Source organism: Kwoniella mangroviensis (genome assembly GCF_000507465.2).
Source record: "Kwoniella mangroviensis CBS 8507 chromosome 1 map unlocalized Ctg01, whole genome shotgun sequence".
NCBI classification, from domain to species: Eukaryota; Fungi; Basidiomycota; class Tremellomycetes; order Tremellales; family Cryptococcaceae; genus Kwoniella; species Kwoniella mangrovensis.
In genome coordinates, this window is record NW_027062533.1 from 8,823,309 (window position 1) to 8,847,038 (window position 23,730).

Here is a 23,730-nt window from a genome sequence, read left to right on the forward strand (position 1 = left end):
ACTACTGTGATTGTGAGATTGTGAGTCCATAACGATGAGCGTAATAAGATAGCCCATGCTAGGGTCTTCAATCCATCAGTACCCATATCCACAAGCCAAGGGGGATCAACGAATTAGGATGTATCGATGCTGCACAGTCGCAAATGGATCTCTGCAAAGCCGGATCCGGTAACAGATGCCGTGCGATCCCCTCGTGCCTGAATCATAGAAAGGTGAAATGTAAACAATAAATCTGTAGATGAAATGCACTATATATAGATTGACAATTCGCTGAACAGAGAACGTTCGACAATTGCACCATATCTCACTGCGAACAACACCTTCACGTTCGAAGATGAAGCTGTCGATACTACTCACGGTTCTGCCAATATTGGCGGTATCTTCAGCCGCACCAGCTCAGGAATCCAGTAAATCAATATCTTCCTCCAAGATACAGAACGGTTCATCCACCTCTTCCTCAAGAATCTCAACCAGTACTGTTATTACTTCCTCAAGGGTCTCTTCGATCACTTCAGCCAAGTCAAGCGCACTCAGCAACGGTAGTAGTAAGGTGATCTCGACCAGTAAAGCCCCGTCAAGCTCCTCGAGTAGTAAATCATCTTCCGCCTCGACCTTCAAATCTTCCTCATCCACATCGACTATTAAAGCTTCCACTTCAACAGCCAAAACTTCAAATTCTTCATCCAGTATCAAACCCGCTTCCTCCTCCATTTCATCGTCCAAACTGGCCTCAGTCTCTACATCATCCACCAAACCTACCTCCTCATCTGTCGGTAATACCCTCAAGTCCACTGCCACTTCCACTTCCACCTCTTCAGCTGCCCAGACTACTTCATCATCCTCATCAGCAGTAGGCCTAGGTCTATCCTCAGCAAGTTATTCCAAGCTCATGACAACCAAGGGATTAGGATGGTACTACAATTGGTCTCCTAGTGGTTTCAGCGGTATGTCAAGCGAGTTCGTACCGATGATATGGGGTGAGGGATCGATCGATCCTTGGGATGGAACCGTACCCAGTGGATCATCCCATATTCTAGGATTCAATGAACGTGAGTCTACTTGTACTACCACTACTGATCTAGGATGTACAGTATACTGATTTCATGGGTTTGTCGTTGGATTGATTATAGCCGATCAAAGTTGGCAAGTTGGTGGATCAGATATGAATGTTACATACGCTGCTACACTTCATCAAAAATGGACTAACAAACTTAAAGATAAGACTGTTAAGATCGGTAGTCCGGCAGTTGCAAGAGGTGGTGAATGGTGGTTTAATGTGAGTATGAGTTCATCCATTCAGATATCACATATATACAGTATAGTCGCCCAGTGAGGTAATTGGAAAAAAGTATTTGCTGACGATTGATGATCCGGGATGTTGTAATTTCCTGTAGGGATGGATCACAGCTTGTAACGGTCAATGTAAATTCGATTTCGTACCTATACATTTCTACGGTACCAATGCCAACGACCTAATAACCTATATCAAGGTGAGTATCATATATATCTGTATACCCTCTTTGCATCACAAATCTTGGGCCATGTAGTCATCTAGCAGCATGCTTATATCATACTTCACCTTACGAACCGAGCTAACCCTGTTCTATCATTATAGTCCTTCCCTCTCAATCCAAACCCATCTGGCTAACCGAAGTAGCCTGTCTAGATTTCTTATCTGGACAAATCTGCACCCTCGACCAAAATAAACAATTCATGCAAACCGCAATAACATGGTTCAGGTCTACCGAAGGTCAGAAATACATTCAGAGATGGAGTTGGTTCGGTGCCTTCCCTGATCAGTATGATAAACCTTATGGGTTGGAGAATCAGGATTCGACGTTGAACGATTTAGGAAAGTATTATTTGAGTATATAATCTGATTTGTCCATATAGATTTCCTTGATCTGGTTGGATAGTTATAGATATATCACCGGATACCAAAGTGTATCCTGACTCTTCTTATCAACGAGAACATCTTTGATCATACGTAGCTCCCGTGAATACCGAATAGATAGATGCATAGACAAATAGACCAGACCAAATTCCAGATAACCAACCTGTCATAATACAAAATATGCACATCGTGTCTTTCCTTGAACCGCTCTACATATAAACATAGTGAAAGAAATTGTCGGCAATGGGAATCAGAGATAAAAAAGCGCTTTTTCGTGAAATCACCAAGTCCAAAAGCTTGATTCGCTATATCCTACCGATTAATGGATTTGAGGCATGTGTACACTTGCCTACAATTTGCAGAACATCATGTCAGCTATATCACCAATGTCAAGATGACCAGCATAAACCAGCTGATAGGCCCGCTTACCCTATTACCAACAGCGTCCGCGGCTGGCCATAGTGAAGTAGTAGTCTTTCGATAAGTGTAGAAGTCGATACCGGATTTACCGTAGAAGGGTATATCACCTTTGAAAGAACCCTTGTTTCCTGACCAGTTGAACATTGGGAGGGGGACCTACAAACAAAAAGCAACGAAGTCAGTTGGGCCGTCGAACGATACCAAGCGAGTATTTGCATATGGTCGCAACAGTCAGAGAGAGAGTATACTCACAGGGACAGCAACATTCACTCCGATTTGTCCAGGTTCAGCTTCAAGTTCGAATTTCCTAGCTGTTGATCCAGAGTTGGTGAAGATGGATGCACCGTTTCCGCTATTGGCCCCAAGTGACCATCAGCATTTGCCTGTCGACAGGAAGACCTTACGATGACATACTATTTGTTCTGGTTGATGATCTCAATGGCATCATCAAGCGTATCGGCTGAGACGATAGTCAACACAGGACCGAAGATCTCGTTTCTAAGACGCAATAAAGAAGGGTTAATCCCCACTTTCACAATTCAAGTTGACTTCATGATCAAAGCTGATCAAGTGCAACTCACTTGTAAGCAGTCATATCGACAGTTGCTTCAACGACAGTCGGCCCAACGAAGTTTCCATTAGGATATTCAGGAACAGTCAACCCTCTTCCATCAAGTAAGATCTTTCCGCCTTCCTTCTCCACAGACGCGATGTAATTTTCGATCTTGGCTTTAGCTTGTGGGGAAATGACTGGTCCGCTACATAATTAACCTGGCATCAGCTATCGAGCATCAATAGAACGAATATAATGATCAACTGACAGATCAGTATTTTCTTCAAAACCACCTGAAACTTTCAATGCTTGCGCCCTCTCCAGCAACTCGGGAATCCATTGCCTGGCCGTACCGACGAAGATCGCTAGGAAGATACATAGTATGAGCCACCGGGACTTTCTCCATGAAAACAAACACTTGACTTACCAACAGAAAGTGCCATACATCTCTGACCGGCAGCACCGAACGCAGCACCAGCCACAGCGTTGAGTGAGAGGTTCTTGTTCGCTACGCATCACGAAACTCGTTAGTAAGCGACTGAATAAGCGGGGTGAACACAATTGAGGCACCTACCATCAGGCATGATCACACAGTGGTTCTTAGCACCTAAATTAGCTTGAACCCTCTTTCCAAGTGGAGTAGCTCTGATGAACAAAATCCTTGAATCAGCTCAGGTTCTACAGGTTGAGAAGCCTAGGGGACCAGCAGCTGATAGGACTGACCTATTGTAGATATGTTCACCTGCTTTATCACCGCCAACAAACGAGATAGCTTTGATAGCTGGATCGTCGCAGATTCTATTGACAGTAGGTGCAGAACCGTGAACGCTACATACGGGATGATTCAGCTGTGTATTGGTCGATCTTAAGCTTCAATAGCGATCACTCACACATTGATCACTCCAGGTGGTATACCAGCTCTCTCACACAACTCCGCAATGATCATGGTAGCTCCTGGATCTCTCTCGGAAGGTTTGACAATAAGAGTGTTACCTATACATCCACTTCAGCTAATTCCATCTTACAGAAGATCACTTGTAGGAACGTGGGAATTTTGGGAAATTAACTCACCAGTAACAGCAGCCAAAGCCGCACTCCAGAGAACAATCATAGCGGGGAAGTTGAAAGGTGTAATCGCAGCAGTGACACCCAAAGGTAATCTCCTAGAGAATGTATCCATATCCGCTGAGACTTCCAACTTATCACCTAACAATGTATTGGTGATAGCAGTAGCTGATTCAACCACCTGCAGACCCCTTCCTACATCTCCCAAAGCGTCGGCAAAAGTTTTGCCTTGTTCGAGGACAATGGATTTGGCAATGTCGGATGAGTGTTGTCTGATAAGGTGCTGGAGCCTACAGCACACAAAATATCATCAGCACACAGGTCTGTGTGTAAACATCAAGTCAAATGAACAAAAATACGGAAGGAAAAAATAACAATCATCAATTTGATTCGATCAATTACCCTTAATGAGAAGCATCATCTGTGTAAGACCCCATCATCCATCAAGAACGCCTCTTCTCTGCATGACATGACCCAAGCACGTTTCGAGCAAGAATATTTGCTACTCACTCAAACATGACCCTCTGTCTTCTCATCACACTGGTTTTACCCCAAGTTTTGAATGCTTGAGAAGCGGCGTCGACAGCTTCTGTGAACTCTGATGCGGTGGTTTCGGGAACTTTGGTAAGGAGGGTTTGGGTGGACTATGAGTGTATACGCAACATATGAACGTGTTATCATGTCAGCCTTATCCAGCTCCCTTCTATACTGGCATGAATGACAACACAGCTCATGGCAGGAAAGCAAGATCCAGTCAAGTCGAGAAACACTCACAGGATCATTCACATCCAACCATTTCTCAGCTTTACTCTCTTTAAATTCCCCTCCAATGAAGTTCTTGGTATTTCCCCCAACAGCAGAAGTACCTCTCCATTTGTCTGATACTTCTTTAGCAGCAGTTGCGGCGAGCGGCGATAGACCGCTTTTCGAGGAGGAAGAGGGGGAAGAGGCGAGAGCTGGAGAAGCGTATGAACGGGTGAGTCGGAGGGTGTGGATGGGTATGGTGGTTTGACGGACTGTTCGGATCATATTGGGCGGGGATACGACGGCTGTGGGATGAGAAGTGAGAAGGAAAAATGAAAGTAGATGGAACTGCAAGTGTCTCTGTATCTCTTATCTGTCGTTGTATGGAGCTGGATTTGATGGGAAGTCAGGTGAACACCTGATTAGAGTACTCAGACTGACACCCAGGCTGAACTTCGGTTATATCACCCCGACTATGTCACTTCTCCTCCTACGCCGTTTTACCCGAGAAGCAGCTATCACCTCGGCTATTTGGCACGACTGTTGACTATTGATAACCACCGGCATCCCATCCCACCTCGCACAATCCAGCAATGGACTCAGAACCCTCACTGGTAGTGGGACGACCAATCATCTCGTAGAATCATGCAAAATATTGTCCTTTGGCATAGGAATATTCAGTACAGTGGTACAGCATAGAACCATCCGATCTATTATCTCCTTTCCTTTCCTTTCCTTTCCTTTCCTTCCCTATCCTGCTCTAAAAATGTCCGTTCAAATCAATCTACGCTCCATACACAGACACACACACACTAAGCAGCCACTTTACCCAATACCCCACTCCCCCTTATATCACTAGCCTCTAACTTGATATCACCTATACCATTATCGATTTTATCTACAGCTGACGGAGGTTGATCAGGTGAAGTAGAGGGTAATTCCGATTGAACTTGTTCCGCAACTTGTTCCGCATCATTGACCATTGAGAATTCACTCAGGTCAGGTTTCTCGATTGGACCAGGTCGATAACACATTGTTCGCATGACGTCTAACTGGGTTCGAAGGATGTATGGCTGATAAATCAAGTATTTCGTAGTTGATACAGTTGATAAAGAGAGTAACGATACAGTTGTTGTTTTTTCCCCGTTGAACAATCCGAATTCGGGGTACACGTATCATTATTCGGGATTTTTTTGCAAGAGAAATTCAGGCGATATCGAAAGAGATTCAGACATCCGTCGTATAGTTGAGTTTGGGTTTGACGGAACACCGGTGGAAGGCGTAATGATTGTTGTTGAAGGAAAAGAGGACGAATCGATTTGTTCGTCATTGTCATTATCATCAGATGGGTTAGGATTGGGGATAGGGGTGATATACATCTGTCCGTGAGCTTTCAGGTACATCCCAACAACTGAACGGGTAATTACATGTGCGAGGGTATAATACCTCCATGAGGACCATGGGAAGGTCAATTTGGATAAACCGGTGATATCGAGCTTAGATGGATCATCGATGATCTATAAGAAAGAAGCGAAAATACAGTTTGAATTGTCAGTTCGCATCTTAGTTAATAAGACATGTATGTGAATAGACTCGCCTCATTCTTTAATTCCACAAATCTACCAACTCTATCAGTCAGAACTGCCTTGACCCCCCACCCAATAGCAGTCTTCATCTCAAGTTCATGATTCACCGTCCAAACAGTCACCTCTTTCCCCTTTTCCCTACACTCGTTCAAAAAAGCCTGACCAGTCGAATTCATCAATGCTGAGAAAGCCAGGGAGAATCCCGAGCAGTGGTTCCAGAAGTATTCACGGATGATAGGGAGAGAGAATCCGATGTGATATCGCGTACAGTTTGGTAGGTATTTCATAGAGGGTGGAATGAAAAGTGGGTGCCAAAGGCCTAAAATGAGTCTAGGTGAGAGAAGGGTAGAGTGGTTGAGGTATTTACTGAAGTATACATATAAAGTCAATATTCGTTGATTGGAGAGGTAACGGATGTCCGTGTGGGATGTGACACTCACGATATTATTCTTGCCATTTCGGGCTGAGAGTTGGGAATGCATAATGATTAGCATTACGTCTTTTGATTGTTTCGATCTAACTTATAGACCAGAAGTGAAGAGTCACCATCCACTTACAAACAATTTCTCCGGATCATTCTGCATCTTACAATCTATCTATAGCCATTCGAATCAAATTCCCCAAATCAGCTCATATTGACATGACTGTATCAGAGCACACAGCTGATACCAACTGAAACCCACATTCAAAGTGACATGTCGATTCTCGGGCTAGAATATCTCAATCAGCCTCAATTCCTTCTTGCTCTCCAAGATTCGTTCAGAACTCACCTCCATCAACAGAGCTATCAATTCTTCGAACAGAGGTATAGGCTGTATAGGCTCTTTGGTCGTTCTTACGTGTCTTCACAATGATAATCCCATCGATCAGCTTTCATATACATTTTAGATGATAAGGGAGATAGTCAAGTATCACTCACTCGATCACACCTTTCCACGGCTGATTCTTGATCAACCCTTTCCCCGTGGTCGTTCGATCCAATGTAGGATCATGGAACATCAATGTCACCCCGTCGGACGTAGCGTGGACATCTGTAGATAGACAGCAATCCAAACGAATTAGTCAGATCATACGAACAGAGAAAGACAGAAAGTCGGATGTGCTTTGATTTTGGTTTTTATGACTTTACCGTCAAGTAGATGTAGATGTGAATTGTTGACTTACCAGATTCAATACCATCACAACCCTCTTTTATAGCAGCTCTAAAACTTGCCAATCTGTAATTCCCATAATCCATCAATTAGTACCACGTACATCTTATTGGTCAGTTTACAAAGTGTTCACTCACGTATTTTCAGGTAAATGAGCAGAAGCTCCTCTATGTCCCCAACATTCTATATCCTTAGGTTGTCTGAACGGTATTGGTATCGGTATCTGTGTGGGAGTGACTCGGGACATTCTGTCGATATTGGATGATGCAGATGCAGTTGCAGCGTTTTTGAAGTTGTAACAAAGTAGATTCGAGTCCCGTAATTTATAAGATATATACCTCACTTCCTATAGAAATAGATATCCTGTCCTTTGTGACTGTTCCAATGATGCCAGTGTGAAGGAAATTATTACAGTTAATTCTACTATGGTACTGTGGGATACAATGCGATGGCAAAGAGAACGATGTTCACTTGAGTCGACTATAAACAATCGTATACAAGCTCAAGCACGTTCGAATTTTATTCTATTTTTGACTGATCCAGCGATTGCGATGCTGCAAAGAAATATCACCAAAAATAAAAATCAAAGTCAGAAACAACCGAGAACTTTTTTGCACTCCCGAGTCTCTCGCGTCATGACATAACATCACATCATACCCCAATAAGATCGTGCAGCGCAACCCGAGAGATCAGATCAATCGCATGCGTGGTCATCCAGGAGGTATACGTTCTCAGTCAGCGTCAGCCGAAGCAATCCATGTCATGCCAGTCTGAGGCTGGTCGCTGAACATTAATCTTATGTCCGTCGGTAATTCAGCTTTATACAACTGTACTACTACAAAGACAGTCGGTCCGAAGTCCGAACACCCTCCCATCATCAAGGCCGAGCCTGTTCATCGTAACATTGTGACATTCAACGTTTTATCGTATCTAATCCTGGCTAAATCAGTCCCTCATGTCTCCCAAACAGGTGTATACAGAAATATCTTATGACAACCATCTGACAAATATCCCCATCTTCGCTGTCTGTCGATCATTCACTCTCCCCTTCACCTCCACTACTCCCCACCCAATGTCCTTCCTCACCCCTATTGATCCCCAACCTCGCACCTCTCCCTCTCAAAAACCCAACCACCTCTTTCCCACTCCTTCTCGCTCGGGGTAACTCCCTCTCCCACTCATTGAGACCTTCTTCATCTTTCGGTACTTCCAATATATTCCCACTGAATTCCTCAGCAAGCCAGAAAGATGCATTCACCTGTTCATCTCTCGCTTCCAGCTCTAACAGGACTTTAGCAAGTTGTTTGGCGGCTTCGAGTCTAGTTCTCAAAACGTGCTTGACCAATACCCTCGAAGGTAATTTTTTAGGTTTGACGTATTTCTCAGGTTTGGTCGTTGGTGGCAGACCAGCGACTTTAGGTGGATCAGGTGCGAATGATTTATACGATTCAAGGAAAGAGGGTAAAGGGAATTCGGATCGACGTGGGGTCCAAATTCCGATGAGGAGTCGCCAGGATGCGACGAGTCGTTTCATACTGAGGTATCAAATACATATGTATCAGTTGCAAACACTTTGAGGCGTAGTCACAGCTCGATGAATGATAATGATGGCATATGCCTGTTGCCGATGATGACGTCTCTTGCATGGGATAGAATTGACTCACGCATTATAATTCTCATCAATCAACGCACCATGATATCTTCCCAATCCCCACACGGTCACAGCAGCAAGGACCACTCCAAGGGCCAGACCCTTCAACACCGACCAAAGTACGAAGAAGAGTATAGGGTAAGTGATCAAGCTCAGCAGTAAGCCAAAGACGACTTTCATCTGAGCTTGAGTTTCCAATTCTTCCTCTACAAGACTTGCTCCGAGGTATCCTACAACGTAGATCGGGATGTTGATCAACATCGGTACGATGAAGAATGGCAAATGGAACAAAACGACAAGTGTGTCTTTGATGAAGTAGAATAGGGTCGAAAACCGATTGGGTAAGGAAACGGGTATGGAAGGATCCAAGGTGGATGATAATGATATACCGGATAAGACGGAGTTTGATAATCGGGAAGAACTAAGGAGTCGATGATAGGTTGCTAAGAGTGTTTTTAGAGATTGGATAGATTCGGTGGGTGTGGTAAATAGATCAACGAGACTGCGGTGCGAATACTTCAGCTAAGCTTCGTATACCTACCTCGCTGAGATCATGGTGATCAAGGGATGCGAAAAAGAGCAAAACAGCCAACACTCACGTCTGGGACACTTGCACGTAATCTTTCAAGGCTAAGTCATCTTGGCGAACCCACAGTAACTCCCTAGCCATTTGCGCGGCAAATGCGGTATCCCTACATCATGATGAATCAGCTACTGTCCCCAGATCCGATCACAAGGAATCCAATTGCTAGCTTACCAATCAGGTGCATTGACAGTCATTTTCTTCAGCTCAATATCGATCATCCAGGTCAACCGTTTGACAGCTAATTTACTTTCACCTTCTTGTTCAGAGAGGAATTGGGCTTCGAACTGGTCCATGGATATCGGTTCGCCGTAGCTGAGATCACACAATCATATCAGCCAGCCTCTCGTGAGCAGAAATGTCTGGTACGGATGTACGATATCCTGATCAGTCAATAAGAGCAAAACTCACTGCACCACAACCCTACTCCTATATTTCCTCTTATCGACATAAGCGATTCCCACAGGAATCACCACGGCTTTCCTACCCTTCTTCGGTCCAGCATTCTCCTCTGTTCCCTTGAGGTATCTGACATATTCTAATGCCGCCCAGGAGGTACCGTCTTTCAGAGGGATCATACGTGGCTCAGTGTGGGAAGTACCTTCGGGGAATACTCCGATACTTTCACCTAGGGCTAGGGCTACAGACGGGAAATATATGTGTCAGCACAATCTGCTTGCAAGTCATAATTGTATATTAAGTTTTATAGATACATGCATCTGCGAGGACATGAAGGGAAGGGAGAACGAAGACAGTAGAGCCTTGACTTCACATACCTTCGAATGTACCTCTGAATAACATCTGATTGTTCTTAGTCTTCCTATCAACAGCTATATCATCAACGTTCAGTATATCAGCTTCAGCTTAGAGGTTTCTTCGAATATCAGCTGAATAGCTTGGCGAATCACACACCAATGTTACCGGCATTCCTTAGCAAAGCTCCCACAGCTGGATTCTTGAACAGTGAGTCCTTGACCTAGACCACGTTGATGGATGAGATGAGCTAGGTCCATTATCGAAAACATGGAATGACTTTCAGCTCACCCAGTAATGTAGATAATGCCCATGAGGTATCGTATTACTCAACACGGCAGGCTACAAACTCAGGTCAGCTAACCTATCTTGAATCGATACAATGGCAGAGGGATAGCTCACATCAAGAGCCATATTAGCGTGCGATGATGCACTGTACATAAGCCAAGAAAAATTCAGCTCAATATTCCACCTTGGTGGAGCAGAAGTGCGCAGCTGATACGAAAACATGACACGGCGCTCACAAGACTATAGGACCATGATCCGGGACATTCTCCGCTCCGTAGACCTCGATCTGCCTGAAGAAGCTGCATATGGCCGAGTTGGCGAGAGAGACCAGTGGACCGTGGGTGAATCCGAATGGCATGTTGGTGGTGAGGTACACCTGCTCAATTACCAAAGAGTATGGGTGTGGGAGGGGAATGGCAGTAACAAATTGCTGTCTTCCCGCAGATGCAGATGATTGACCGGAGTGGGTCGTGATTATCTCATCTCATTACGGCGTCTGGGGCCAAGAAACACGCTCAGGTACACTTCCTTCCCCTCGAGGGCGGAGATTGAGTGAACTCCTTAAGTACCGGTGTAAACTTGGGATAAAATACAGTAAAATGCTTCTGAGATAATGGGAGATAACCTAAAGCGGGGTCCACCGTCTGTCTGATCCAACTCACCTCCACCCGAGCAAATATTTTTCAATTTCAGACCAGGAATCAAAGAAGGAAGAATAATGAATGCTTTATGGCTGCTGTCAGTCGACTGTTCAACCTACATTCCTCTTCCCTTTCCCTCAGTCTTCCGTCATCACCTCATCAGTAACAGTAATATATAAACCTCAAAATGTCGCAGAAAGGTGAGCTCTGTTTCCCTTCTTCGCCTCCAGGAGCAGGACAAGCTTATGCTCGTCCCTTATAGATCTCGACTCAGCCGTCCTGGCTTACCTCGTTAAAAGGGGATTCACCAAAACCGTCAAAGCGTTGGAGAAGGAATCGGATGTGAAAGCAGGTGAGGAAGGGAAATTGGAAGCAGTCTGGAATGCTTCGCAAGTCAAGTCAGCTATTCTCCTCTGATTGCCTCAATGTCCAAGAGATCTAGCTGACAGTCACATCAGGAACGAAGATGTCGAGATGTCCTCTTCTTCCTCGGAATCATCGAGCTCAGAGAGTGAGAGTGAAAGTGAAAGTGAGAGTGAGAGTGAAGATGAGGGAAAGAAAAATGTCAAGGCAGCAGGTATGTCGATCAATTACAATCATTGAAAGTAAACAGAGACCTCAGCTGACGAGATGATTTAGCTGCTGTGCCTCTTCCTGCCTCTTCCTCCGGATCAAGCTCAAGCTCAAGCTCCTCTTCGTCCTCCTCTGAATCGGATCCCGAGTCTGAGTCCGGCTCTGAGTCGGATTCGTCTTCTTCAAGCTCCAGCTCCAGCTCAAGTACAAGCTCTTCGTCCTCATCGTCATCCTCATCTACATCAAAATCCTCTTCCTCTTCATCCTCCGCTAAACCCCAACCTGCCTCAGCGTTGTCCAGCGTGACCCTCAAAGGTGATACACCCGCTCCAGCCAAATCTTCATCTTCTTCTTCCTCATCATCCTCCTCTAGCTCTGACTCGGAAAGTGATTCCGACAGTTCATCTTCATCATCTGAAAGTGGTAGTGAATCAGAAGACAACGACAGCGAGAAGAGCGTCAAGAAATTCTTAGATATTGAAGCTTCTGAATCTGAATCTGGGTCCGAATCCGATTCTGAGTCTAGCGATTCCGAATCCGATTCCGACTCTTCCTCTTCAGCATCGTCTTCGTCATCTTCTTCGGATGGCGAATCAGAATCAGAGAAAGAAGAGGCTAAACCGGTTATTGGACAGAAAAGAAAAGCACCTTCCGCCTCTTCTTCGTCCTCCTCCTCTTCCTCATCTTCCTCTTCATCAAGCTCTTCTTCTTCTTCCTCTGATTCTTCGTCATCTTCCGAGTCCGAGTCAGATTCCGAATCAACTCCAGCAGTAACAGTAGTAACCACCAAGAAAAGGAAGCTCGAAGATGGTACAGAAGCTATAACATTCACTTCGACCACTACTACTCCTGCTCACCATCATCACCACCATCATCCTTCCCGAGCGGGGAATTTCGGTACGCCCGGTTCAAGTGCCGCAGGGACACCTACGGGAAGTGGAAAGAAGCAGAGAATTCAGGGACAGAGGTTCGAAAGGATCAAAATGGATAATGTAACATATCATCATGATGGTTTGAAAGATAATTCCTTTGCTGCTAGGGTAAGTGGAATCTATCACATCCCGTCTGTATCGACAAGAGAACGCGATCAGACATTGAGAAAAGAAGTGGATTTCCCATGCCAAGTGACCATTAGGTGTGCTAAAGACTTGTGATTTACCCTCATGTAGGAAGCTGCGGGTGCCAATCCAAATGACTACGGGGCGAGAGCTTCGAGGGACTTGATTGTAACTAGAGGTGCAGGATTCAGGAAGGAGAAGAACAAGAAGAAAAGAGGGGTGAGTTGTCCCGTTTTTCCTCGAGCTTCGAGCTCTGAGGACCTTGCCAAGAAGGATATCGACTGACTCGTTGGGTTCGATTCGCAGAGTTACGTGGGTGGCGAAATCACCTTGGCTACTCATTCGATCAAGTTCGACGATTAGGTTTAGCACATCACATGGTGACCACAGGACCTAAGGACCTATGAAGATTAGATAGGCTTAGCTTAGCCCACTAAGATAGTGGTGATCAAACACGTCCTTTAATGTTTCATCGATCTTTCTTCTTTCTTCAGTCTTCAAACTTTCATTTTGTACACATAAATTCGGGTTTTTTATGCTATGGCATAGCAATGCATGTTGGATGCATATTGAATGATAGATGTGTTGATGTCTATGCCTATCTACATAAGAAATAACAAAATTGTTTTTGACTCGATTTCTATTCGGTTTTTAACCGAAAGAAGCTGTTCGATCGTTTCTTCCTGTCATCCGTTCTCATCCCATTTATAGCTCCTGTCCATCCCTCCTAAGCTTTCAGCTGTAATCCCTCAGAGAACCTGGCTGGCGAAGGTGGATAAGTCAAACACGAATCATGGATGACATTCAGCGCTTTGATGGCGTCCTTCTCTTCGATAACTAAGTTAACAAAAGAGCATCAGCTATGTCCTATATCATGTATCATTTTGATTGAAAGTGTTTGTTCGAATGAGTAGAAACATAGTAGTCGATCAAACTCACCACATGAGATGTTAATCTCACTGGCACCTTGAGAGATCATCTCGATATTTACTCCAGCTTTAGCGAAAGCAGTAAACATGGCTCCTGCAGATCCAATTGCGTTCCGCATATTCCTTCCGACCAATGACAAGATTGCCATTTCCTTTGATACAGATACATCACCGATCTTCTCTAGGTCAGATAATAGTCGGGTAAGTCGATGTCGGTGAGTGAAAGATTGCATTGCCATTGAGACCTACATCGCGTAAGACCAACCACCTCATTAGTCTTGAAAAGATACTAAAGAAGAAATGGAGATGGTATACACTCACATGGACTTCACTCGTAGAAATCAGATCCACGACCACCCCAGCTCTATCCAACGTTCCAAAAATCCTCGCCAGGAAACCATGCGATAAAGTCTTCCTATTAGAATGTATATTCAAAACTATGATACTATCCTTGATCGTAACAGCCGTGGGCATCCTTTCTTCTATAGTCAATTCCGCCTGGGGTGGTTTCTCAGTTTGCAAACTTCTTGGGAAACTCTCATCAGGATATATGATCGTTCCACCGCCCGAGGGGTTTTCTACATTTTTGATTCTGATTGGTATTCTAGCTCTTATAACCTGTTCCATCGTAAATGGGTGAATTACCTCTGAACCGTAATAGGTCAATTCGGCCGCTTCGTCAGGAGTGATGATGGGTACTAATCTTGCTGATTTGACTTTACGAGGATCGGCAGTGAATATACCATCTACTTCTTTCCATACTTGCAATTCGGATGCTTTTAATCCTACCGCACATAATGCGGCACAGAGATCGGTGTAGCCTCGACCAATTTGGGCGAGAAGTGAGCCTGGGACTGGACCGAAATAACCTAAAACAACAAATAAATTGTCAGTATACATAAACATCAGGTAAACGAGTGGTGAATAGATATGTTTTGGGTTTTGATTCAGGATCATAATGAAAGAAGCACTCACCAGTAACCACTGGTACTCTTTGTCCACATTCCCTCAACCTCTCACCCAATTTCACAGCAAGGTGATCATAGAAATCCTGACCTAATTGAGCTACACCTTGATCACCTGCTGCAGTGAGCGCAGCATCCCCTCCGACAGCAGCGAAAGAAGAGTCGACTATGTTATCCAATACGACCAATTCCGAATCCACTCCCTGTTCACGATTACAGCTCAATCAGCCCGATGCCAAAGTCATTTGAAAAAGGTGACTTACCCTATCCCTCAAAGCTGCTGCTACTATCTTACAAGCTAATCTCTCACCTGTACCAACAATGGAATCCTGACTTCTCGGACTGATCTCGTCTATTATCTATAGATACAATCTAAATTAGCCATTTATCCTAATTTCCAGAGGAACCTGATAAGATATCATGTAGGTTACTCACTTGAGCAGCATACAAGAACCCTCTCAGGCTCTCACAATCTCTTTCGATCTCCTCTTCCAACTCATCTCTCAATGGTCCAGCTCTCAGACTATTCCTAGCAGCTTCCAAGTGTCCTTTCTTAATGAGATCAACCGTCTTGTGGAACCCCTCTTCTTCCTCATTTGCCTCATCTTCCTGAGCTGTAGGTGACTTTGGTGGAGTTCTCGATCGATTGGAGGAAGATGTAAATGGAGAAGGTGAAGATGATCTCGTGTTGTTCAGATCTAATTGAGTAAGGGATGAGATAGATGATGATAATGCATCTTTACCGAAGAATCCTGATCCAACCCTCTTGGGAAAAAAGGGTGTGGTGGTTCCTGATTTTTCAGATAAAGTTGACCTTGAAGGAGGAGCTAGCGCCTCTCTCGAAGCTTGGAGAAGTAGATTGGTGGTTCCCAAAGCTTTTGTATGTGATGATCGAGCTGAACACACTATAGCGACATTGGTTTTGTTCGAAATATATGATCTGCATTAAGAAGGAAAACAGATCAGTCCAGTTCAGTGCAGGACAATCGCTGAGTGAGACATAGGAGATGAACTTACTCTACTATTTTGGTGATACTGTCTAGACTCTTTCCAACTGAAGTACCTCCATATTTCTGAACCACCCACGGAAAGTTTCCATCTGATGAATTCCTGTATAGTTCCTCGGGAGTAGCAGTGGTGGGTGTAGAGCCAGATGACATATCGTATACCTTCTGAGGGGAATAGCAGGTCACAGTTGAGTCCTTATGATATCTGTGATAGAATTGTCCTTGTGTTTGTTTTCGTTGATATGTGTTATATGTAGGAATGTCAACAGCTCTATATTTTATATTCCATCTTCTTCTGTTACTGTTGCTTTTGTGGTATTTTTGACTCGTTTATTCCATTTGACTTGAGGATACCGTTCAGGCACGTCTTTCCACGTGGCAGTGATCCGTGCTCAGTCAAATGGAGTTCGGATCAGCCGGGACGATCAACTGCAAAAGAAAACACGAAAAGCATTCATAGGAGGTGAAAAAAAAAACCAAGTTACTATAAAGACTATAAGAACTATAAGGTCCAGCTCACAGAGCATCCATTTTGAAGATCAGAAATCACGAAGGAGAAAAAAGAAAAAGGTATGAAAGAGATGTCAATGTATAATATGTCACCAGGCATAGGCATTTAAAAGATCCACTTGAAAATATAGAACCCCATCATACCGATCAAAGCTAATTGACAATGAATCCAATTTGATCTGGGTGAATGAGCCAAGCTGGAAGCTCCAGAGGAAGTCGTAGTGGAACTGCTATTATCATTGTATTCAGCACTCAAACTACTAAACTACCTATGCAGTATATTGCATGAAATATTAGATAACTCACCTAGACACACCAGACGCTTGGACAGATGATGACGGTGAACTCATCATGATAGTCGTAGTAGGACTGATCACAGCTGTCGAGTTGGCCAGAGTCGCGATACCGTTCGAAGTGGCGATTGGAGCTTCGGTAAGTGTCGCGGTAGAGTTGGTTCTGAAAGAGGATATGGTACTACTTTTTGAATTACCAGTACCCGTTTCAGTTGAATTGGCGGAAGTAGAGGTGGAGTTGGAATTGGAAATGGGGTAGGTCGTAGACGGGGCAGGTGCGATCATTCCGGTGGGAGGTAAGATGGTATTCTCAGGTAAATCTTTACAATCGATACTACAAGAATACCCAGTCATTTAGTCGATCTAGCTTGTGTGGTGGATTGTATGTAAGGCTACAATTTGACTCACGGCCAACCATCAATCTCAGCATAATCAATATCAAACCAAATATGATCTTTTGCCGTCATATTTTTTTTAGGCATACTCGTCAAAGTAATCTGATGATTACCCCATTCCAATCCTTCGGTTTTATATAATGTAGCTTGGATTTGAGCCTTTTCACTATATCCATTTAACCATTGGATTTCTCCATTATCGACTGTTACAGTGTACAGTGCATGACTATAAAGATATTAACAGAGAAAATTAGTACGCCCGAACTTTTGAAAGAGTGGATCGTCTGGGTCAAATGACAGCTCACTTTTTTCGCTTGGCTCCCAAGATTTCAGCATTGGTTCCTGTCCAGCATAATCTCGCGGAAGCTCTGTGAATCGTAGTACTGGTGAATGTCCCATGATGATATTCTCCAACCAGTGGATCATCTATGCCTCCTCAAGTGAGCCATCATGTATTCACAAGATATTGTGTCGGTGTTGGTCCGATTTACAACTCACCAGTATGGTTTGTTCCCCAAGTATCTCCCATATATTGCCAATTCACATCACAATCATCTATCGTGGTGTGTGGGGGAGCATCGTTGTTGTTGTTGGTATCGTCCGACATGATGAGCGCTCTTACAGACTCGCCGAAGATGAGGAAAGCAGAAACAGCAGAATGTATGAGTACCAGCGAGCAATCACTATATGATCATGTAGATAAAGGATTTGTTAGTATCTAGCCATCGCATACATATAAGTATTCCCAGTTATCGCATACTATGTCAGTGCTCTTACAAGGGATCAAACGCAATCCATATAATGATTGACCATCATCCCTTTCACCAAAGTTCCTTCATCTGTAAACCCCCGTCCTTTGCCCATGCCCAGTCAAGTCTGGGCTGGACCAATCGTCCAGTCAACATTGTGACACGCTTGTTTTAAGGTTCTCTTCCCACTGGTTTATGAAGGTAAGTTTGTACTCAGACAAATCATGAGTCTGTGCTTTTTGGACAAAGGAGTGAGGACAAGTTTCAAGGCACATGACCACGTACAAGCAATCCTTTCCACACACAATTCAGATCGCACACACCTTCGCATCTTCGCGATTGTTTCCGAAGGACTTGGCAACCAATCAAGCGTGCATACTGTAATTATCCATCTATAATCGACTCAACTAAGATCAATCTCGTCCATTCCCTCATCCCCTTCCTCAAGTGGATCCGGCGTAGGTGTATTCCTTCCGGTTCCTGGATTAGACGAAGCGGGCGTAAGACCAGATGTAGATGATTTCTTCTTCTTGTTCTTCTTCTTCTTGTTCTTGCTCGAAGTCGTGGTTGAGGCTCCTTCAGCGCCACCTTCCGGCTGAGGAGTCGCGGTAGATGACGGTTCAAGCGTAACAGTGCTCGAACCTTTCGTTGCATTTGCATGTTCAGGTTCACTCCTTTGAGTGGACAAATCAACTGGAATGGCAGCAGCAGGTACAGCTTTATCTTCTACTCTTTCTAACTTGGGTTCTTCTGAAGCTTTGATCCCTGGACTATCAACTTTCGACGGTTCGGCAGTGCCCTCGGGCTCAGGTGTCTTGGCGATGGCAGACTCAAAGTTGGCTACTGCTTCGTCGATTGTTGAGGCTTTGGCATTTGCGTTGGTAGGGGCAGCTTCTTCGTCCACAACTGGAGGTGGTCCAGATGCCGTACTGATTTGAGGTATCTCGGAAGGTTCCTCTACAATGGCTGGTGTTGCCTCGGCTATACTTGTCGATTCTCCTGCAGGGGTAGTTTCGGGAACTTCCACCGTCTCCACCTCGTTTTCGGCTTCCAATCTGCGGGGGAGAGCAGCTTCTGCTGTTGTTCCTAATTGTTCGGGAATGGCATCAACTACTGCATCACCCCCGACAGGATCCACTGTAGGTTGGACGATTTGTTCAGAGGTTTTAGGCACATCATTGATCGTAGGTAAAGACGTCTGTCTCGATCTTGGGGTAGCTTCTTCGATGGTAGGTTTGGTACTTTGTTCACCTTCTTTGACAGGTATCTCTTGTATTGAAGGCACCGCAGGGGCAGTAGCTCGTCTAGATGGCGAGGACGATCGATGGGTATCACTGGCAGTAGGTGATTGTGCAGGTGAGTTGGAAGCACTACTAGACAATGGGAATTTGAAACCACTAATAAAATTATTCATTTTGTAAGCTTTTGATTTGGAACGATAGACTAGAGTGTCTGCTTACCGATCTAATTTCCCATCAGCTTCTGGTTTAGGACTCCTTGGTCGGCCCGAATCAACATCTAGACTCATCTCCCTACTTCTCCTTCCTTCCATTGATCCATTCCTCGATAAGCTAGGTCTCGTCGAGGAAGCGTGCATGCTCATCCTTGCTATGGTCTCAGGACTGGGCGATCGGCGGATTTCCTCGGGGTTCTCATGATGAGGTGAAGTAGGCGAAGAAGAAGTGAACGGGAGCGAAGATCGTTTCTGAGGTGAAGGTCGTCTGAAAGGGGCTGGATCGGATGTATTGGTCGATGCTTGTGGAAGTGATGGTAATAGGTGGTTTGATATAGGTACAAGTCTGTGATGCATGAGTTGGTTCAGTCTGTACGTCCCCGCTGAAATGACAACTCACTTTCGTTCTGCTGCTACGGCCATAAGCCAACCTGGACCGACAACAGGCAGATTCATCCTAGCGGCTTCTTGATATTCTGGATCTATCTGACCTCCTCTACCTGAATCGTCACCTCCCACTATAGGAGTGGTACACACGAAATGAGTCGTATCGAGCGCGACGGTGGGAGATTCTCGTGCACCAATTTGTCGTAGACCTTCTCTCAGCTGAGAGAGCAGTTGGGGTGGATGAATGGGACCAAAGTAAATGAGCAGACCCGTAAGATTGCTAGGTTCAATAAGTCAATTATCAGGTGATGATCTCAGTAGGTACTACTCAACTCACTCCATAGTATGTGTTCGAACTCTTATGAGATTAGAAGGGTAAGTACCAGCTGTTGTCTTCCTACAATACAAGTCAGAATGAAAATCAGTATTGCGATCAACCACAAAGATAATGGTATACTCACAAAACAAGTTGGAAAGTATATTCCTCCCCAGACTGCAATCCACCAGTCTTCCACTCTCTCTTCTCCTTCTTTCCCTGACCGAAATCACCTCCTACTCTACCCCACCTCTGACCATTCCTATACATCTCCAACCCTCGCCAAGCGGCTGAACCGATATTTAGCTTTTCCCATTCGACACAAACCGAAGTTTGAGTTACGTTCCTTAGTTTCAGGACAGGAGATGAAGGTGGATTTGAAAATGTTGATAGGATCTCGGATTGGAGGTCATGAAAATGTTGTTGAGCGGCTAGTTCGGCTGAGACGTCTCGAGATACCGTTATGGTAAGGATAGAGCCTGGACCAAGAGGGGGTGCACCGGGAGATGGAGTGGGAAGTAATAATGACGGGAATTCTAATAGATGAGCGTTAGGTCCTAGTAAGATTGCCTAAGGAGGATAGACAGTCAGCTTGATCTCGAAGTGAGATGTAGTCGAGTAGCTGAACGTACCATTCCTGCGTCCAATTTTCCCAGGGTGAAGGTGACTGTCGATGGTCTCAGAGATCAGCTTGCTTCATCAAAAAGAGATCATCAAGTAGGATTTATTCGAGGAGAGACACTCACACTTCTCCATCTTGGTCTTTGAAGGATGCTTGATATGAACAACACGCTTCAAGGCATGTTGACCAGAAGGTCCAGCAGAGGAGGAAGGACTGGACATGATGGAGCGTAATGCTATCCGCCTGGACTTGAACAGGCAATCAGGGCCTCGCTAAGCTTTGGATTTCGATAGGGGATCAGAAAGGATTGAAGCTGGTGAAGATGTATTGTGGTGATATCAACAATCTTCTACAATATGGAGCACAGACCTGACAACAACGTCAACGTACAGAGACGCGATCTCATCCACGTGTCAGATGGGAATGTGGCACCATCACACCTTCCCACTGTTGATGGGATTTCCAATCTCCTTTTAAGATTGGATTGATCAATCCTTTATGCATAGCTTTGTCACAGATCTGTTACGGTGTTAGCCAGATGGAATGATATGAAAGGTAATCCATGACCAAAACACCATGAACCGGATGAGACTAAAGCTCTCGAGGAACATCTTTCCGCAAACAAGATACCTGCCGAATTTCTCACGATGAATGTTTGTTGGATGCGTATCTGAAATATTTACATATCGGCTGTATCCCGCTGCTAAGAATAAAAAGATCAACCTGAATAAAAGTAAAAAATTGTTGATTCTACCTACAAAAAAGCGAAATGATCGACGATACAGTGAAAATTGCTAGTATGTCCGTTCTCACCTTGAACAGCACCCACACACAACATGGTAAGCTAACGGGCTCTGCCCCACTTTGTCACAGTCGTCGTTGCCTCCCCAGTTGTGTTTCTCACCCTCTTTTTCCTCTCAGCCTACTTATACCGTCGTCATCGCACCCCTTCCAGAAAAGGATCTTTCCGACGTAAATCCCAACATCGATCCACAGAGTTACCCTGTACTACTACCACAGAGAAGGGGTTGGTATGAGATCCTCCCCAGAAAGAAAAGAAATTCCCTCATTGTCATCCATGTTGGGAAAATCATCAACTACATGACCCTCACGAATGTCAACGGCCTATTACTGGACCGATGGATAGTCAGAATACTTTGGTTGATAACAGTAAAACTCAAATCAACCTCGAACCCGATTCAAACGATCGTTCAGTACCGAGTCCAAACGGCGATCAGTTGAAAATTGGGCAACCACATTTTGAGGAAAGACGAATTTCAATCCGACGTATATCCATCAACCCCTTAGCTCCAGACGAATACACAAGAGTGAACTCTTTTTGCTCAAGTCTAAACCAAAATGCCAAAACGTCGTCCGAATCACTTCCTCAACCTGCTCCGGTCCTGGGAATGGCAGATCATCTGGAACCTGGTAGTATAGATTTTGGTCGTAAGAAATCTTCATCGTCCCTGGGTCTACCTGATAATCTTTCTATCCGACGAATTAGTGTAAGTGGTAAAGAAGATATACTCACCATCCCTCAGGACTACAGGGTGGATAGTTGTTGGGAGGATATACCAATTCGACGATCTTTCACTGAAAATCGACGAAACTCAACCCAAGAATTACCTAGAATTGTAACTTCTTTCAGTCCCCTTCCTTATCAATCTCCGATCGACCCAGGTGAGAGTGGCCGACGAGGAGAGGGAGCAGGGGATCTACCTTCACCTCATCCATTCTCTGCTGCCTCATTACGACGGAGTTCATTCATCTCTCAGCCTCCTATCCAATTCCCCATCCCCCATATAAAGCTCCCTGAGAAAGTAATGCAAAAATCAAAGCAAAACAGACCTGGATCATTGAACATACCCAGTCATACCATCTCATCTCCATCGCAGTTCACTTCCCTATCAGGAAGTACTTACGTAGATGGCATTGGAGGAAGGGGTGATTCGCAGAGTTTGAACATGGCTGTAAGATCAGCAAGTTCCACTCAAGCTATCAAATCTTGCGTAACACCTTTACCGAAATCTTCTGTGGATACTTGTAGTTCATTTGGACATGATGCCTTAGAAGGGACGGAAATACAGAGAGAGAAGTATTTTGAAGATGGATGGAATGGGTTTGCACCTCAAACTTCGGAGTTAGAAACGACTTTCAGAGATGGGTTGATACCCAAGATTGAAATTCCAATTTCACCTACTACGCCTACCCATTTGATAAATCTTGATATACCTGCATCAAATATTGTTCAGATACGAGTGGAAAGCAAGTCCCCGCAAGCCCAAGTGCACAATATCGATAGCAACGAGATATCAACTACTCTCGATTTGATCGATGATAAGCAGAACAATCATAAACGTAAAACCAGTCACTTAGCCATATCTTCCCCTACGAGATTACAGAGCAATACTCATAAGAGAACCTCAAGTAACTCCAGTCGTATAACTTACCTTTCAGATGTAGTCAAAGAGAATGCAGAGGAAAAAGAGATAAAAAGAAGAAGTGTATACTCTACGCCTAAAGCGTTATTGCAACCCGAAGGTGGTTTAGCAGGAAAGAGAACGAGTCCCATAGAGCATAAAGAAAAAGGTAAAGAGATAATAGGTTCGACAGGTAGCATTAGGGATAGACCTGTATCAAATGGTTTACAAAGTGCTTTGGCGACAGGTATGGGCGTGGGGATGGTAGTAGGTATGAGCCAAGGTGAAATGCATTAAAGGATTAAACATTGGCGGTGTCATCTGTACATGATAGAACTACAGTGGAAGTGTCAGATAGTGTAGTCTGACTGATCTCAATGTCCTACGCATATCGTACACACAAGCATCGTATCGTTGTTGATTAATGTGAATGCAGAATACAACAGAATGAGGCACTAAGAGTCTGCATGAGTTACAACGTCTATTTGTATTATGTATGACACTCTATCGTTCTATAATCTATCGTCTATTTTCTATGATCTAGTCTCTACAATTCATAATCTATGCTCTATGTCCTATACTCTCACAGTATATATATCATTTTCTGTTCTATATCCCATATTTCGTAATTTTGATTCGCAATTTTATGGCGATGATTTTTTAACCGTGAGACAGGTTGTGTTGATGGATTTGGCCATGCTGGTTTCCTAACCATTGCCTG

The 23,730-nt window shown here is 44.4% G+C and overlaps 9 protein-coding genes across 9 annotated transcripts; 3 read left to right on the forward strand and 6 right to left on the reverse strand.

The window, feature by feature from the left end:
• Nucleotides 1–334: 334 nt before the first annotated feature.
• I203_103335 (uncharacterized protein) lies at nt 335–1,875 on the forward strand (the record flags this gene model as incomplete). The annotated part of the gene is made up of 4 exons (XM_065517297.1): nt 335–1,049; nt 1,131–1,276; nt 1,395–1,494; nt 1,616–1,875. The coding sequence occupies 4 exons, from the start codon at nt 335–337 to the stop codon at nt 1,873–1,875; spliced, it is 1,221 nt and encodes a 406-aa protein (XP_065374115.1).
• A 338-nt stretch (nt 1,876–2,213) lies between these two features.
• On the reverse strand, nt 2,214–4,961 carry I203_103336 (methylmalonate-semialdehyde dehydrogenase (acylating); the record flags this gene model as incomplete). The annotated part of the gene is made up of 13 exons (XM_019149311.2): nt 2,214–2,243; nt 2,324–2,470; nt 2,567–2,666; nt 2,729–2,812; nt 2,896–3,072; nt 3,136–3,232; nt 3,295–3,375; nt 3,442–3,512; nt 3,591–3,695; nt 3,758–3,860; nt 3,939–4,222; nt 4,443–4,576; nt 4,707–4,961. The coding sequence occupies 13 exons, from the start codon at nt 4,959–4,961 to the stop codon at nt 2,214–2,216; spliced, it is 1,668 nt and encodes a 555-aa protein (XP_019001336.2).
• A 527-nt stretch (nt 4,962–5,488) lies between these two features.
• On the reverse strand, nt 5,489–7,660 carry I203_103337 (uncharacterized protein; the record flags this gene model as incomplete). The annotated part of the gene is made up of 10 exons (XM_019149313.2): nt 5,489–5,749; nt 6,104–6,193; nt 6,274–6,628; nt 6,703–6,725; nt 6,820–6,858; nt 6,946–6,972; nt 7,033–7,105; nt 7,182–7,293; nt 7,427–7,479; nt 7,551–7,660. The coding sequence occupies 10 exons, from the start codon at nt 7,658–7,660 to the stop codon at nt 5,489–5,491; spliced, it is 1,143 nt and encodes a 380-aa protein (XP_019001338.2).
• A 786-nt stretch (nt 7,661–8,446) lies between these two features.
• Nucleotides 8,447–11,046, reverse strand: I203_103338 (uncharacterized protein; the record flags this gene model as incomplete). The annotated part of the gene is made up of 10 exons (XM_019149314.1): nt 8,447–8,948; nt 9,078–9,566; nt 9,664–9,756; nt 9,822–9,962; nt 10,059–10,287; nt 10,424–10,477; nt 10,560–10,623; nt 10,692–10,742; nt 10,803–10,833; nt 10,925–11,046. 10 exons carry the CDS (start codon nt 11,044–11,046, stop codon nt 8,447–8,449), a joined length of 1,776 nt encoding a protein of 591 aa, XP_019001339.1.
• A 470-nt stretch (nt 11,047–11,516) lies between these two features.
• I203_103339 (uncharacterized protein) lies at nt 11,517–13,323 on the forward strand (the record flags this gene model as incomplete). Its single annotated transcript, XM_019149315.1, has 6 exons — nt 11,517–11,529; nt 11,592–11,727; nt 11,788–11,906; nt 11,969–12,942; nt 13,072–13,179; nt 13,267–13,323. 6 exons carry the CDS (start codon nt 11,517–11,519, stop codon nt 13,321–13,323), a joined length of 1,407 nt encoding a protein of 468 aa, XP_019001340.1.
• Nucleotides 13,324–13,687: 364 nt separating this feature from the next.
• I203_103340 (uncharacterized protein) lies at nt 13,688–16,014 on the reverse strand (the record flags this gene model as incomplete). The annotated part of the gene is made up of 7 exons (XM_019149316.1): nt 13,688–13,797; nt 13,900–14,134; nt 14,211–14,758; nt 14,865–15,057; nt 15,118–15,213; nt 15,290–15,794; nt 15,872–16,014. The coding sequence occupies 7 exons, from the start codon at nt 16,012–16,014 to the stop codon at nt 13,688–13,690; spliced, it is 1,830 nt and encodes a 609-aa protein (XP_019001341.1).
• A 463-nt stretch (nt 16,015–16,477) lies between these two features.
• On the reverse strand, nt 16,478–17,666 carry I203_103341 (uncharacterized protein; the record flags this gene model as incomplete). Its single annotated transcript, XM_065517298.1, has 5 exons — nt 16,478–16,601; nt 16,678–16,998; nt 17,073–17,285; nt 17,365–17,485; nt 17,558–17,666. 5 exons carry the CDS (start codon nt 17,664–17,666, stop codon nt 16,478–16,480), a joined length of 888 nt encoding a protein of 295 aa, XP_065374116.1.
• A 545-nt stretch (nt 17,667–18,211) lies between these two features.
• I203_103342 (uncharacterized protein) lies at nt 18,212–20,807 on the reverse strand (the record flags this gene model as incomplete). The annotated part of the gene is made up of 7 exons (XM_019149318.1): nt 18,212–19,205; nt 19,269–19,607; nt 19,662–19,928; nt 19,986–20,045; nt 20,110–20,534; nt 20,597–20,631; nt 20,711–20,807. The coding sequence occupies 7 exons, from the start codon at nt 20,805–20,807 to the stop codon at nt 18,212–18,214; spliced, it is 2,217 nt and encodes a 738-aa protein (XP_019001343.1).
• A 918-nt stretch (nt 20,808–21,725) lies between these two features.
• I203_103343 (uncharacterized protein) lies at nt 21,726–23,306 on the forward strand (the record flags this gene model as incomplete). The annotated part of the gene is made up of 1 exon (XM_019149319.1): nt 21,726–23,306. The coding sequence occupies one exon, from the start codon at nt 21,726–21,728 to the stop codon at nt 23,304–23,306; it is 1,581 nt and encodes a 526-aa protein (XP_019001344.1).
• Between the last annotated feature and the right edge of the window lie 424 nt (nt 23,307–23,730).